This window comes from Nelusetta ayraudi, unplaced genomic scaffold (genome assembly GCF_046127955.1).
Source record: "Nelusetta ayraudi isolate G7.1 ecotype Tasmania unplaced genomic scaffold, CSIRO-AGI_Nayr_v1 ptg000135l, whole genome shotgun sequence".
Classification (NCBI taxonomy): domain Eukaryota; kingdom Metazoa; phylum Chordata; class Actinopteri; order Tetraodontiformes; family Monacanthidae; genus Nelusetta; species Nelusetta ayraudi.
In genome coordinates this window covers 15,165,008-15,182,500 of record NW_027466185.1, presented here as the reverse complement: position 1 = coordinate 15,182,500, position 17,493 = coordinate 15,165,008, and the positions used below count along the sequence as shown (strand labels likewise).

At 41.1% G+C, this 17,493-nt stretch overlaps 1 protein-coding gene across 1 annotated transcript in view; it reads right to left on the bottom strand.

Annotated features, from left to right (window-relative positions):
- Positions 1 to 17,493, bottom strand: part of thsd7aa (thrombospondin, type I, domain containing 7Aa) — an 84,958-nt gene that overhangs the window by 45,776 nt on the left and 21,689 nt on the right. Inside the window, exons 2-4 of the mRNA XM_076051489.1 lie at positions 7,320 to 8,538; positions 5,674 to 5,922; positions 3,340 to 3,521 (exon numbers count right to left, since the gene is read on the bottom strand). Coding sequence (XP_075907604.1) covers positions 3,340 to 3,521; positions 5,674 to 5,922; positions 7,320 to 8,538 — 1,650 coding nt within the window. The remainder of the gene's footprint in view (positions 1 to 3,339; positions 3,522 to 5,673; positions 5,923 to 7,319; positions 8,539 to 17,493) is intronic.

The following is a 17,493-nucleotide window of genomic DNA, read 5'->3' as shown; positions in this document are numbered from 1 at the left end:
AAGACACGAGAACATACAGACGAGAGCCAAAACAGAAAAGTTGCGCACTGAACCCACTGAACACACGTTGAACCGCTGTCACTTTTTCTTCATGCGCACTGGAACCATTAAAGTTGCTTCATGAACACTGAACCCAGAAACCACCTGTCACTGTTCATCTTCCTCCTGCGCACTGAAACCGCTGAAGTCACTTCAATCAGTGTCGGAGTTGAACAGCCTCAGAAGAGCTTCGTCACATACCATTTCTGTGTCTATGTCAGTGTTGCTCTCCGTGTCGCCGCTTGTCTCGTTTTTGCACTTCCTGCTAAAGTGCCCCCTGGCGGGTGAAGTAAAATCCACAGAAAAGCCGCACCTTTGCATAAGCCGCATGGTTCAAAGCATGGGAAAAAAGTAGCGGCTATAAGGAAAATACGGTATATATATATACATATATAAAAATATATAAAAATTGCTATCAAGATTGACTTTGGCTCTCGCTCTCGCTCTCTCTCCTCTCTCTCTCTTTCTCTCTTTATATACTGTATACATATATATATATATATATATATATACATATATATATATATATATATATATATATATATATATATATATATATATGTATGTATATATATATATATATACATATATACACACACATATACATATACATATATATTAATGCTGGGCATCGATTAATTTTTTTAATTGTGATTAATCGCACTGCAATCCGGGAGTTAATCACGATTAATCGCGATTAAGATGGCTCATTTGAAGTCAGTCAAAATATGTGTGTGCTACTGTTTATTATTCAAAATAAACATGCATAGTAGGCAAGGCTGGGGCGACATGTAACCATCAGGCAATTTGACACACAGGTCTGTCTTATGTGGACAAAGTTCTTTCATGAACTACCTGGAATGACCAACGGAGGGTGCAACAACACCAAAAATTTCTGGGAAAATGACAATAATTAAACTGGGACTTGAGACTCGAGGTACTCCTGCAATATTTTAACTCCGCCTTGCAAATTGTGCAAACAACCTTGGTCTTGTCGAGGTCTCCATTGGGAAGCTTCTTAAAAACAAATTTGCCCTGAAGCAGCTCCCAGACCCAACTTTGAGAATAGATTAACGGCGAGAATTTTTTTAATCGCGCGATAAGAGTCTCGCAGTAATGCAGCACAGTAACGGCGTTAACGGCTCACCATATATATATATATATATATATATATATATATATATATATATATATATATATATATATATATACATATATATATATATATATATACATATATATATATATATATATATATATATATACATATATATATATATATATATAAATATACATACATATATATATATATATATATATACTGTACACACATATATGTATGTCTGTCTATGTAAAAAGAAACATAGACAGAGAAACATATTTAATCTGTCTATGAATATGTGTTACCAGAGCGGATTAAAAGCGGCTTATGATGAACCCCAGTAGTATTCAAGAGTGAAGTTTTATCTTTGCATGACTGTGGCAGATTCCAGTAAATCCCTGCTTTAAATAATAGCTACCAACACATCAACTGGAACACAGGCTGTGATCCGCAGTCACGGCCATCAAAGTGGGTGAAAACCAAGTGTTACTGCCGCGCATTCCTATCACAGCCAGTTGGCAAATAAAATGCATCGAAATGCAATAACACTATATCACATGTCTGCTGCAAGCACACAAACACGCACATAGGCCTTTCATATTTGATTTTTTAAAAATGTGTACAGAGCAAAAAACCAGCCAACCACTACCACACAACCAACTATCAGGTCGTTGTTTCAAACTTTCAAACTGCAAGTATAAGACACCTGAACCAAGCATTATTAAATTAATACAGGTAAACTAAGTGAAGACTATATTGATTCACTAACTTAAAAAACAGTGATTATTAGTCAATCAGTCAGTCAGTCAGCAGTGAACCAGCCAGCCAGCCAACCAGTCAGTCAGTCAGTCAGCCAGTCAGCCAGATGGACGGAGACTTATTCTGTCAGTGGTGGCTAATCAAGGCCGTGCTGCCAGGCCACTCCCAGCCTCTGGGACACCACCAATTTATGTGAAAGCTCATATTTCATCTGCTGTCGTTAGATCACTTGTGTGTCTGTGTGTGTGTGTGTGTGTGTGTGTGTGTGTGTGTGTGTGTGTGTGTGTGTGTGTGTGTGTGTTTTATACGTGTTTGCATATTCACAAATGTGAGTCCCAGTTTTGTGAACGGGAGCGCCACTTTAATTCTTTTTAGTTGACACACAGCTGCTAAAGGAGAAGAAAGACTGGGGGGTGTCAGTGTCAGGGCAGAACTGTAACAGATGACTCCACTTTGATGTCTGTGCGTGCATGGATGTGTGTGTGTGTGTGTGTGTGTGTGTGTGTGTGTGTGTGTGTGTGTGTGTGTGTGTGTGTGTGTGTGAAATGTGATCTTTAACAGATGATTCCAAAGCTCTGAATTTTTTCACATTTTTTTCGTCAGTAGTTCAAAACCATACTGTGATATGTGATATATATTTATGTGTGTGTGTGTGTGTGTGTGTGTGTGTGTGTGTGTGTGTGTGTGTGTGTGTGATAAATGTATAATAAAGTTGTGTTCAGTAGCTATTCTTTCATAACAATAACTTGAAATATTATTATTATGATAATTTTGTGACCCAGAATAATCTATCCACATATAGCTTCATGTTCATAACTACACCATCAAATTTTGGTTCGTTTTTGTTGAATTTTTTGTGTTCTTCTTCTTTTTGGGTGCAACGCATCGGCAGAGCCGAATGCCGGCATTATGAAAAAGTTTAAGTACATACATATTAAAGTAGTCAGTGTGACGTGCATTCAAAAAATGTCCAGATGGACGTACTGGGTCAGTGGCCGAGACATTTTTAAATCCCTTAAATAACCACCAAAACTTTTCCCAATATATTATAACAGACAGAAAAACGGAGCAAAAACACCTGCTGAAAATGATTGCTAAACAAAAAGGATTTGCAGTAACAGCAACAGTAGTAAGTTTCTATATTGAATGTTAGTAAAAATGATCAAATCAAAGCTCGTAGCTGAAAATCCAACAAATGTAAGATGTAAATATCTTGTTTTTCCCTTTTATACTGTACAAATATTTTATTTTTATTGCCTTATTTCTTTTTAATCAATATCATTTCCCATCTTTTCTGCATGATCCCGTTGCTGTTGCCGATATGACTTGTTTGAATGACATGCCACTATACAAATAAAGCTAAAATAAAATAAATATTATAAATAAATACAAACAAAAATAAATATTTTATGGCATTAGAATCATATTTGAAAAGTGACCTTCTTTGCTCCTGAGTGAGCCGCTGCTTGGGGCCGTTGGACTGCTGCTCTGGACGCAGTAAACCTCTCTGCTCTGGACTCCACCACCACACAGGCCTGTCTGGTTCCCTCGCCGGCGGTCCTGGTGGCTCAGTAGAACATCCACCCTGCACTCGGTCCACTCGGTGGCCTTCCAGCTGTATCTGAGGACACAAGGGGACACAGCCACTCAGTCTGGAGCAAATACAGCTAGAACTGGTTCATCAACATGGCAAATTACTATCATTATTGTTATCATTATTATTATTAGTAGTAGTAGTTGTTGTTGTAATAGTTGTGGTAGTTGCAGAAGTAGTAGTAGCAGTAGTAGTGGTAGTAGTAGTAGTAGTAGTAGTAGTACTGGTAGCAGTAGTAATAGTAGTAGTAGTAGTAGTAGTTGTAGTAGTAGTGGTAGTAGTGGTAGCAGTAGTAGTAGTGGCAGTGGTAGCGGTAGTAGTAGTAGTAGTACTGATATCAGTAGTAAGCACTAATGGCAAAATTAATTAATTAATTATTACCAATCATTTGAAGATCAAGTTCAAATCCTTCTTGAAGTCATTATTTGTCATTAAAAAATGAATTTGAATTTGGATGTAAGGTACAAATCTGAAAACCTTGTCATGGTTATGATGAGAATCCCTGAAGCTGTTGAAACCCAGAAGGATAATAATTGTGATGGAAATATCATTAAAATTAAATCTGAGAAAAAGTCTTGATTAAAAAAAACGCAACGTCGCAATTCGCAAACGTTTCAACAGGAGAAAATGACATTTTGGATCCAGCGGTAGTAGAGAATGTTCTCGTCATCAAGGATTTCCTGTGTTTATTGTTCGTGGCAAACCTGGAATTGTACATTTTTCTTCAACAGTAACCTCAAAAAATGTTCTGCCTTGAGGTTGATGACACTTTAAGTCATCATCTTCATCGCCATCATCTTCATCTTCATCATCATCTCATCTCGTTCTTTCTTTGTCAGAAATCCTAAGATCTATTTTTGTCAGAAAAATATCTATTTTTTACTAAAGATTCCACTGATTGTGTTGAAAAAAAATTCATTTTGAAGTTATAAAGGCTTGTTTGAATAGTGAGGGTCTTTGCATCATGGGACTTTAAACATCCCAGTCATGTGGACATCCAGGCAGTGCTGAGCTTCAGCACCATGGACAGCGCTGCTCTTCAGCATCTTGACAGTTTTACTGTCCTCATTATGACCAACTGTGATAAAGTACTGCGATGAATGAGGAGAGTATTGTTGTGTTTAATGTACATGCTCCATAGACTGATCAAGTCTATGACACTGTGTAAATCAGATCAGTTTTCCCCACATAATAATGGCTTTTGGGAAGTGGAAAATGGAGCAAGAAGTATTTGATACTGTGTCACAAATGACAACAACCTTCAGTCGTCTTGATCAGAATCTTGACCGCAGTCTGAGACAGTGAAGTTCCTCTCGTACTCCTGGTAACTGGTAGTTCACTTTCATCTGCTTGAGTTTTACAATATTTTCAGTTGTATTCTTTTTAGAATTGTGGTTTTCATCCATTAAGGCTCCCTTCTTCGAAAATAGTTGAGACAGATCCAACTCACACACACACATATATATATATATATGTATATATATATATATATATGTATATATACATATATATATATATATGTATATATATATATATATATATATACATATATATATATATATACATATATATATATATACATACATAATCTTTTTCACCTCTTCTATATATTTAACCTCTTCTATAATTAACCCCCCTTTTTAATTTCCATCCCTTATTATTTATTTTTTCACTTTTATGTTTTATTTCTAATAAGAATAATTAATGATTAATATATTTGATAATAATAGTACTTATTATTATATATTAATACTAAAAATTTCTAACTGCAATATTTATAATTGATACACACACACACACTGAGTGATGTCTGTCTGTTAATGTCACTGTATTGTCTTGTTGCAAACAATAAAAAACACAAAACAAAAACATCTGTAACATCTGTTTTAACCTATATCTGTCTGAACAAAAGAAAACCAAGTATATAAAAACAAATGACATTCCGGTAACTCAGACAGTAATGCAGTAGCAGAAATTGAGTGCTGACTGCTCCAGAGCAATTCATGACACATTGACGGACGCCCACACACACACATTGGTGAAGGCTCTTCCAGTGTATAGACAGCCGTCATCAGAGTGAGACAGTCAAAAGCTCATTAGTTCATTAGCGTTGAATCTAATCTTATAAACACGCCGTGCAGTTGTCCACAAAGTAAATGCAGATCCCAGCAGGACTTACAGGATGCAGGGAGGAGCTGCGTCTCCCTGGGAGCTGCATGACTCCTTTTCCTCCAGCGGAGGACAAGTGGCTCCTCCACCGATGGGGAACTGGGACACCTTCCTGGTGCGAAGGCGATGGCCCTGGGGCCCGTTGGGCTCGTAGCACTCCTTGGAACAAGCCGACCAATCAGACCACTCGGTCACGTCGCAGTCTTTGGTGATCACGCAGGCCTGGAAGGTCACCGGCATTTCCTCCTGGGAGCACAAACTGCAGACCAGAGCAAACAGGGAGGAGCCAGAGGTTACTGGATACCAGTTCAAAAATAAGTTGAGTCTAACTCAGGGGTGGGGGGTGGGGATGTCACAATTCGATCATTTGGATCAGATGGATACACTGATTTAAATTTATATTGCTTAGGTGGTTTACTGCAACTGAAGTTACTGATTAATTTTACTGACTGAGCAAAGAGTGCAGTCATCCACAAGCTCTGAAGACACTTTGATAATTAATGTACTTACTTGATAAGTTACATTTACATCATAATTATTATTTTATTTTATTCATACATGGCTCTAGTATTTTTTTTTTTTACCGAGCAGAGTGTTAAACTTGAGCTGCTACATTGTTTGCAAGTTTATTTTGTATCAGTGGTTTACTGTAATTGAAGTTACTGATTCAGTGAAGTTTACATTATCTTTACAAAGTCTACGTTGTATTTACTGAGCAAAGAGTGAAGTCATCACAAAGCTCCGAATGCACTTTGAAAATTAATGTACTTAATTTATAAGCACAATTTTAGATAATTATTTTTTATTTCATTTATATGTTTTATATAGTATGCTCACTGTGTTCTTCAATGTGTAAAATAAATAAAACGTTGAGGAAAAGCAAAGCATGGATTGATGATTGAAGTAAACAATCCAATTTATTTTGCAATGCACCAAGAGAAAAGTCTGAATCCAATAGATTCAGTTTATTCAAGGTAAGAAAAAAGATCAGATTGGGAAAAAAGTCTGTATCGATAATTTCTCATCATTAAGCAATCGGGATCAGATCGGGATCAAAAAATGTGATTGGGACATCGGGACACTTGGTTCAACAGTGTGCCAGAGGGGGGTAGCGGAGCAGCAGCAGATGAATGGAGTGTTTTGGTGAGGAAACAATCTATCATGGGATATGTAGAAAACATGTTGCTTTAATGTCAATGGAAAATGAAGGAAAGCAAAGTTGCAACCAAATCAGTGTCTTTGAAGCCCCACTGTGTTTAACTCTTTATTGAAATGACTCTAAAAACACAGGAAACATGGAGGAAATACAGCTGTTTGATGACTGACTGACTATTAATATCATGTCTTCAAGTTTGGCGGGCTGCATGTGGCCTCTGGGCCACTGTTCGCATATGGCCGGTCTAACTTAAGTAGGGTTAGTATTTTTAGAATATTTCTTATTCTGACTTTTTGCTTTCACTCCCTACATTTGTACACAAATATCTGTACTAGATGTTCAGAATACAGTACTCAACCCTGGTATCGGTCCCGATTCCCGATACTGGTATCGGTATCGGGCCATCCCTATTGAAAACAATTTTAATCAACACCTAAACTACAACTCTGGCTTTGTGCCAAGCCAACTGAAGGTAAACTTTGCTTTGCGGCGCTCTTTACCTGAGGGCTTCGACGTCTCCGTTCTTGTGGACGCAGGTCACCTCTCTTGTCTGGTAGCCAAACTGCACATCCCACGACTTTCCCCCCGGCCGGTTCTGACGGTTTTTGGTTCTCTTCTTCTTGAGCAGTTCTCTGGTCTCGGGGTCCTTTGCCTTAACGCGTTCCCTCATCCTCTCTTGAACCTTCTCTCTTTTTTTCTCCTTTTTCTCTTTGTTCTTGGCCTTCTTTTTCTGCCGCTTGTCTCGGTTGGCCTGTCGGGACGGCTGGTCCTGCTTCCTGCGGAGTCTGGTGCCGAATTTCCGGTTGACTCTGGGAGGTTTGTCTGCGTCTCTTGATAGTTTGTCCCCTTCTTTGGGTCCCAGATCTTCTTTGTTCTGCTCCTCGCTCTCCCTCGTCCTCCCCCCTCCCTCCTTTCCCTTTCTGCCGCCCTCGCCCGACTGTTTGAGACCTTTCGCAGCCTCTTTTTTGCCCCCTTTGGATTGCTTCTCACCCTCTCCGGACTGCTTCTCGCTCTCTGCGGACTGCTTGTCCCCTGAGAGTTTGTCTCCATCCTTCAAGAACGTCTCTTCGGGTGGTTTCTCAGCTTGTCTGGCCTGACGGGACAGCGGGACGGAGCAGAGCCCCCAGGGTCCCACCTTCAAGCTGTAGAGGCTTTCGTTTCCCTCGCAGGCCCTCAGCTGGCACGTCTGGAACTCTGTCAGGTTGGGACAAGCTGCCCCTCCAAATAGAGGTGGCGCCAGAACGAAGCGTATCCTGTTTTGCAGGCCCATCCCGCAGGTCTTGGAGCAGGAGGTCCAGGCGGTGAACTCGGACACCACGCAGTCCCGTGGACAGGGGATGAGACAGGCCTGTTCCAAACGCGGTTTGGGCTCAAAGTATTCACAGATGGTGTCGTCGGCCGGCTCCCCGTTGGTCTTGTGAACGCAGCCCACCTCCCGGGTCTGGATGCCCTCCTCCCCTCGGGCGCACACGGCCGGCCGCTGCACACCGGCGCTGCGCATGGACACGGGGACACACTGGTTCCAGGCGCCCAGCTGCCAGTCGTACAAATCTTTGTGCCAGTCACACACGCGGAAGCAGTCTTGCTGGTTGTCAGGCCGCTCCTTCTGGTTGCAGTTGGTGTGCAGCGTGGTCCAGCCTTCGGAGTGGGCGCACCACACGGCCCGGCTCTGGCTGCCACCAGGTCCACACTCACTGCCCATACAGCGGCCCCACGGTCCTGCAAACAGTGGAAACGCAGCAGAATGGTAAGAATACAGGAGCTACGAGGACCTCATTCAGTGCTTCTCAAGTGGTGGAGCATCAGGACCCACATTTTTTTCCTTATCATGAAGTCGCGACCCAATTTTATTCCACAGCACTCAAATTTATTACACAAAAATAAAAATGCTAGTCCACTTTCTATCATGCCTTGTAAATCATTTTCTCTATAAATATATCTACAATTTTTTTTTTTAATCACTTTTAAAAAATAAAAGGTATTACTTCCCACAAAACTGTGACCCACTCTTTGACTGCGACCCACTAATTGAGAAACACTGGTCTAATATACATTCCTTGCTCTATCACTGGTAACTCATAAAGACAATGCATGTTGCGACTGAGCCAATACTGTTATGGTAGTGCTTGCATCATTATTCATTTTCATTATTTTTGTGACTAAGCTGTGAAGCAGGCGTCTGATGTAGGGTGATCTAGGTGATGTAGGGCTATCTATCAATCCACACCCTTGTCAAGCATTTGCAAAGAGGAACAATAAGTCACGGCTGCCTTGGTAATTACAACTATGCTTCAACCTGTGACCCCTCAGATAAAAATCAAAACGAGTGTAACTGTGCGAGCTTCAATTATTTAAAGCCACATGATGATGAGACTCTGTTGGGGGAGACCTTGGCTGATCAAAGGAATCTTGATTATATGCTAGAAGTGGGTCATCCTTGTCAAAGAAAAGGGCCCCGCAGTGAAGACACTCCAAACTAGATCTGCATTTACCTTCATCCCATGTCGTAGCAGCGTTGCACTGTTTCACTGCTATCAACTCTGCTGGACTCTGTTTCAGTTCATATAGCAGTTAGTTGTTGCTGACTTTGAGTCAAAAGTCACCAAAATCAACTTCTCCCCACAACTTCACCCCAAATGTGTGTTTTTTTCATTCCAACTTTAATTGCAATTTGCAAAAGAGTGACATGAATGTGTTCTTGTTTTCCTGTGTACCCTCCCCCCGTCCTGTTGTCTTCTGTCTCCCCTGTCTGGCAGCTGGCCTGAGAGGACCATCAACATGACCAGCTACACCTGCTCCTTTGACTCACCTGCCACTGCTCCACCCTATTGCCTTCTGCTCACCTACACCTGTATTTAAACCTGGTCTGATGGCCTCGCCGCAGCCAGTTGGTCAGTTACTCTGAGAGCACCAACTGTTCCACTGCATCTTCATCTCAACCTGCTCAGCCGTTGCTTTTAGACTGACACCCTTAGTTGAACCTTTTAATCTTTTCAGTTAGTAATCGACTTTGTTCAGTCCGCATTGTGGCTCCAGCTTCGTTGAACCTCACAGGATCAAAGAAAAATATGCTTGAGAGGATAATTTGTTTAATTCAGATGCAAGACTGGGAACAAAACTTTGAAAGGAGAAGCAGCAACTGACAGATGATGTTCAACATGTGTAAAAGACTTGCTTCAACTACTGGCTCTTGCTGTTTCCACATAGATTTGATTCACACTAAAGGGAGTCTTTAGCTGATGGATGAGACCTTGATTGGTGCGACAAAGGTCTCCCTACTGGACATTTGGCAAATTGAGTGAGCATCTATTGCCACTGGAAGTAGGTGTTGACAAAACCAAGCTGTGATTATTGACTGTCAGATAGAACATTAATTCATCCTGATCAGATTATTGGCTACATTCAATTGCACTTTAGGCTTTGACTCAATAAACTTGAGATACGGCAATGAAAATGTCAGCAGAAAAAAAACAGTGGGGTAAATGAGTTTACAGCAGCAGACAGAAGGTCTGGATCAATACCAATCAATAGTGGTTGCAAGAAAACTGGCCCAGACGAGAGAGAGACAGCTGCTGTCACAGTGACATTCTTCTCTCTGTGGCTCCAAACCAGGAGAGACTCCATTTGAAATATTGGGATTCCTCAGGCAGATTGATGATTTAATGCAGTGGTGGTGGTGGGGAAGCAAGAAGAGAGAACAAAAAGAAGCCAGAATTGATTTGTAATGAGAAATGCTGACAAAAGGTTCCACCATTAAAGGATAAGCGGCTATATGGCGGTAATTTCATTCATCCGCAGCTGTTTGAATTCCTCTGTTTGAACGATCACTTCTCTAACACTCACCGCTGGCTCGCTGCGGGCAGGGAATTACCCCTACAGCATTCCATGATTGCACAGCTGTACTCACACTCCCCGAAAACTGTCCCACCCGACTCTTCTCTGCTCTTTTTCAATTAATTAATCAACAAATCTTGCCTGAATGATTTTCCTACCATGGGACGACAGGTATGGCATTCATTTTTAATGAAGACGTTGATATTTTACAGGTCCAGTGTGTAAATTTGTCTTGATTTATGATTTTTATATTGGTAAAAGCTTAATATACTGCCCATAAATACATTTTTATAATCAAAGTACATTAAAAGCCATTTGGTTTTCCTACTCTAAGAACAGTTCTTATAAATATAATAGAATCTCCATGGATCAATAAGGGTCCCAGTGCTCCCAGTTAGCTGCCATCTTGCAACATCATATTTCTAAGGAAGCCTGGTGTGGACAATCCAGCTACTCTCGTAATGACGGTGAACACTCTCGTCCTCAAATAAACCGACAAAGAAGACGGTGGACCAGGTATCCAGGTTTGGGTGTGCAGGCCACCGTAGTTCACTGGCAAGCTCAGGAGAGGGATGCAGAGTGAAAGACGCTGCAATCTGAATTGTAACCACTTGATATCACTGTATCTTCTTCAAAATCTCCAAATATGACACCCTTAACCTTTAACGTCTTCTATTTGCGTTAACATTACAGAATCGGGAGGATGGCATTGGTCCGACCCTCCATTAGTCCGACAAATTGCCCATTGGTCCTCCTAACCCAACCCCTCACCGTAACCGTGGTGGGAGATCGAACCAATGGGAGGTCGGACCAATGGGCAGTTCCCACAGAGTCCTCCTCACCGATTTCACATCATTTCATAACAGATATTTCAAGCTTCACCTGTATTGTCCACTGGTGCCAAACACGTGCACCAGCAAAGCCACAGCACTTGACTGACTTCAGTTTTATCAACTAACTAACAGCCAGGCTCGAAAGTAACACAGTCACACTGGTCTCCATTGCATTCCAGGAATGTGTTTAGCAGAAGGGTCCAAATCAATAGGGTGACCAGAGGTCGTTCTTTCAAGGACGTAAATCATGTTCTTCTGTTGTGGTTTTACGCAACATAAAGCACAACAGGGCACTCATCTCGCCCTACAGAGATAAGCCAGTAATAGTGGTGCACAGTCTGACTGTGAGAAATGATTTCTGCGCTCTGTGATGGGACAGCTGGTTGTGGACGCACCCTGACCCTGCGACCCCTGGGCCTCCCATCGGATCTCCCTCCCACCTCCTGGCCAAGACTAGCACCAGCATTTACTGTCATCATGGAAACCAGTGGGAGATGTGCAAGGGAAGAGGCACAAATAAGCAGCAGGCACTCAATCTGTATTCATATGTTGAATGCTTGTGTGTGATAACAGTGTGAAAAAGGTCATGAATTCAGCAGTCACCACTGGAGGTTCACTGAACACAGTGAAATAACACATTAGTATTCCAGCTGTAAATCCAAGATGAGAACTACTGTAAAGATAAACAGCCAACCAATGGCTGACTTCTCTCATGTTGTAAATGCTTTAGCACAGCGTGGCAGCTGCTGTCTTGACTGCACTTCATCCTCTGTCACACTGTGTCCAGGAAACACAGCATTTGCACCACGTATGGAAATAGTGCTATTTGACTGATGTAAAAAACAACAACTAATTTTTCCTTTCTGCACCCTGATTGTGACCCCCCACAACACACACACACACACACACACACACACACACACACACACACACACACACACACACACACACACATACACTTGGAGCTTGAGATAATCAAATCAAAATATAAATTAAAGCCAAATAGCAACTAAAAAAACAACTTCGAGACAATACTGGTATTTTGTGTGTGTGTGTGTGTGTGTGTGTGTGTGTGTGTGTGTGTGTGTGTGTGTGTGTGTGTGAATAGATTTAATAGTGAAAGCAGGTTACTGTCACTGCTTCTTCCACTCACTCCAGACACTGGAGCTCAGTTGAAGTGGACAGACGGGAGCTGACGACGCACCTGCTCTCATCTGCTTGTGGCCTTGTGGGGTTTCTTTCATCTGACAACATTCTGATCAAAAGAAGAGTTGGCGGTGACTCCCAGGACAGGGCTGTGTTATTGTGTCACCTTATGATGACTGCAGTGTCGGATTCAAAATGACATCGTGTTGACTACACCAGCTACTGCACTACACAAACAATAAACAAGAAAGCTGATCTTTTTCAAAATATATTTTTATGTTTTATTTAATTTCAAGAAAACTCCGGTTTTATCCTGTTTTTATTGTGCTTCACTGTCTGTAGATATTTTCAGTTTTATTTTACTACTGTACTACTGTTTTTACTACTTCTGAAGTGTCATTTTTTTATGAAAAGCACTATATAAATAAAATATTATTAGTAGTAGTAGTAGTAGTAGTAGTAGTAGTAATAATAATAATAATAATAATAATAATAATAATAATAATAATAATTATTATTATTATTATTATTATTATTATTATTATTATTATTATTATTATTATTATTATAATTATTATTATTATTACGTGCTCATGACTTGATACATGATACAAGTACATTTGTCCAATTTGAAAGAGCCATTCTTTTCTTTATGAAATGTTGCCTTTAGGGCAGTGGGCACTAATCAGACCAGGAACAACCTTCACAACATCACAGCTGTAATCACCTGAAGATCACAATCACCTGGAGACTCAAAGAAACAATCATAGATGGCGCTCATACATTTTTCATAAGGGGCAAAGGAAGCCCCTCTTTCAGTGTATAGTACATAGTGTAGCACTACATGGAAAACAGCTTCACTGCCGCGACACTGAGCAGACTGTGCTACCCAGTTAATACAGTTTGGCTCCAGATATCATGGAACAGACCTGATGCAAAACTTGAACAGATGGCAGTGGCTTGTACTCTGTTTGCGTTTTTCCATCAATTTGTGCAGAATTAAAATAGACTGAAAGGTCTCCTCTCTCCAAGAGAACGATGACGATCACACCATACTAGACATATTTCTACAGCCAAGACAATATATCGCACACAAAATCTCTAAATAGATTGTTACTGTTTATTTTGATATTAATTCAAAACAGTCAGTAGCAGTTCATGAAAGGAAGATGCGGTGTGAGGATCATTTTTTTGTGATGGAAAAAAAGGAACGTCAATGGCAAAGGTCGAAGGTCAAAAGGTTTTTGGTGTAGCCATCTTCAAAAAACAATGTTCCAAACTGTGCTGTGCAGGACAGCAGAAGTGTAGGGAAGCCAAGCAAAAACTCAACAGTTCACTTCAGTTCAGCCTGCTAATTTCCTCACTCTTACAGGGACGTCAACATTCTTGATAAATCCACCAGGTGGCGAGCACTGTGGATTAGGCGATAACAAATAAATAGCAAACACATATACACATTTATGGGAAAAACTCCCAAGTCATGTCTTGCTGTCACTGTAACTGTAATAATGACAACTGCCTGATTACAAATCCCTGTCATACAGTGAACAGAGACACAAAGAGCTGCTCTGTCCTCATTCCTGAGTTTCTCTTATTTCAGCTGACAATTCCAAAAATAAGCAATAAGCGACATCACTAAAATAGTCGGATATATTTTTAAAGCTCTCTGCCGCCAGTGAGATAAAGCAGAGTGAAACTGTGGCTGTTGATGAACATCATCACAAGCTAAGGTGTTACAGTGCTCTAAGCTGATGAGGGAATAAATGTTGCAGGACTTTATTAGAATCTCAGAGATACAGTAATGTTGGTAGTTTGTAATTAGTTGAAAATTAAAGGTATTTTTCATTTACAAGCAATTTTTTGGCACTGCCCGTCCCATTAGACATCCATTCCACTTCAAACCTTATGTTAGACCAGGTGGGGGCAAAAAATGGCCCGGGGACCATACACGGCCTGTAAAGCCTATTAATACGGCCCTAAAAGCCGAACTTGAAGAAATTATATTAATAGTCAGTCAGTCATCAAACAGCTGTATTTCCTCCATGTCTCAAGTGTTTCAGCATCATTTCAATAAGAGCTAAACACAGTGGGGCTTCAAAGACATTGATTTGGTTGCAACTTTGCTTTGCTTCATTTTCCATTGACATTAAAGCAACATGTTTTCTACATATCCCATGATAGATTGTTTCCTCCTATGAGGTGGCTCACCAAAACATTCCATCCATCTGCTGCTGCTCCACTACCCCCCTCTGGCACACTGTACAACCCACTGTAGCCCCACCAGTCAAAGAGTTGGCCCACCCCTGCTCTAGACTCGATGCCAGTCTATCCATCGCTTGACAGATCCAGTCCTTCTAATGCCTGACGACGTCTTTGTTGTCATCATTGTCATTTTGTCAATATATAATGATATTTTGTTGTGTTACTGTAACCAGGCATGGACTCACATCACTGTGCATCTCCAGCGCCAGCGAGCCAAATCAAACATGAAGCGAATGGCAACAGAATTGCTGAAAGCGGAACCACTGCTGCCACTGCGTTCACTGGCACCACAGGAGGCAGTTGTTTGTAATGTAAATCAGCTGGCAATGAAACAACTCCTGGGAAGATGACGAAGCCCTCAGGCAGAAGAAGGTCATTATCTCCACAGTGATGGAGGGACAGAGTTTCCCATGACTAGTAATGTCATCCATTATCCATGTACTGGTTTTATGAACTTGAAGGGTTCTTCAAGTTCATAAAACCAGTACAGTTGCCATCAAGGTTCAGTGTGTAATAGTTGGAGATTTTGAAGAAGAAACAGTGCTATCAAGTGATTACACTTTAGATTGCAGCATCTTTCACTCTCTCTCCTGGCTTGCCAGTGAACTACAGTGGCCTGCACACCCAAACCTGGATACCTCGTCCACCTTCTTCGTTGGTTTATTTGAAGACTAAATACGAAACATGCTGTCAGGCAGCTGGATTGTCCATTTAAAAGTAAAAGCAAAATGAATGGCTTGGACTGAACGCCTGGGGAAATATCCAACCCATCAATCCTCGTCCAAATTTTCTACGATGTTTCTGTTTGTGCGACAACATATCGTAGAGGTCTTCTGTGTACGGGTGTGTATGGTGTGTTACATATAGAGAACAAAGTCAGTGTGGCCGCTGACCTTATGATGACACCTAATAGTCTGAGCACATGTGTGTGTGTGTGTGTGTGTGTGTGTGTGTGTGTGTGTGTGTGTGGCGGACAAAGGGGGTGGGGGTGGGCAAAGATTGAATGACTGAAGAGGGAAGATGGTCTTCTGCTGAGAAGCTGCCCTTTAGATGAAAAGGCGTCGGGCCGACCAGGATGAGGGATGGGAGAAGCCAACATGATTGGATTTGGCTGAGAAACATGAAGTAGCACACACTCACTCCCTGAGGATGTGACAGGATAGATGGAGAGTGTTATACAGGGGGAAACAATAGACAGGAAGAAAAGAGAGGTTGAGCTGGAGGGGTATAAAAGAAAAACATCAAATAAATCAAACATGAGCCATGCTGATGCAAGAAGAAACAAAAACAGAAGTGAAAGACAACTTTATGACATCATTAGTGACCACTCTATGTTGGAGAGGCTGTAGGATGAAGTTTGTACATGAAGCTTGTATCTAGCTTGGTGACTGTTTGTGTTGTCACCATGTCTGCATGGTGGTGATCTGATGATGACACTGTGCTGGGCAACAGTGGGAAGGCCAGTGATCGGCCCAGTTCACCTCCTGCACCTCCTCCTGACACCCGCCAATCTAACTTGATGAATGAAGGGTTTACTAACCAAAGGCATGTTTGTCATATTGGCACATAATTCATGTATGAATATTGTATACTGTATGGAGAAATTCACAACAATCAGTTATCCCATCTGTGAACAATGTTTATCCTTGGACAGTTAATATTGCTCATCCATTCAATTTCAATATATTCATATCCATATTATGTATACATAAACAAATCAGCACCAGTTAGGGAACTGAACAGTAAACACTGAATATGAATGTTGAGGTAATCTAGCTGACTGACTGACTGACTGACTGACTGAGTGATGTCCATCACAATTATTACTGATTCTTATTCCATTACTCCAACCCCACTACATCCGTACCAAAAAGCAATGAGACAAATATGAATTCTTGTGTGTATTTTCATCACTTTTTTCGCAATGTTCCTCGTGAACCAGCAAATTAATGGTGGGAACACGAAAATGTGTTTTTCTCTAAAGACAAAGAGGAAATTCCAGTCTGAGGGAAGGTGAAGGGTTCAGACCAACCATCAGCATGAGAAGGAACCTTTAGCAGGCTGCTGGGAACAAAGGCAAGCAATAATAATGATGGTGGTGAGGAGGGTGGGGTGGTAGCTGGGGGGTGAGGGGTGGCTAAATGTCAGTGAGAGTGAGATGAGATGATACAGTGATAAAAGGTGGTGTTGGATGGAGCAGGGCTGCCAGAGAGTGAATCACATGCACAGTGCACGGAGGTTTTAGGTTTGAGAAGGGAATAAATATGCACACATATTTGTGTTGTTGTTGTGTTTTAACTCTTGCTGATATTTTTGAAAACAAAATACGATTCCAAGCTTCACATTATCATCACGGCATCCACATCATGTGATGTGTTAGTGAGCAGGATGTACGCGGCTCCTCATGGGATAAAAGCCAGACTTCTCTGCATGCGTCAGTACCTGGCAACCACACAAATAACAAGAGGCTCCCTCAAAAAATAATTTAAGACAGGACTGTGTACACGCAAAACTTTGGTCACAACCCAACTGTTACAACACACTAATTACTGCTAGTATCATAGTGGAAGCTGTAAAGATTTTCAACTACTATATATAT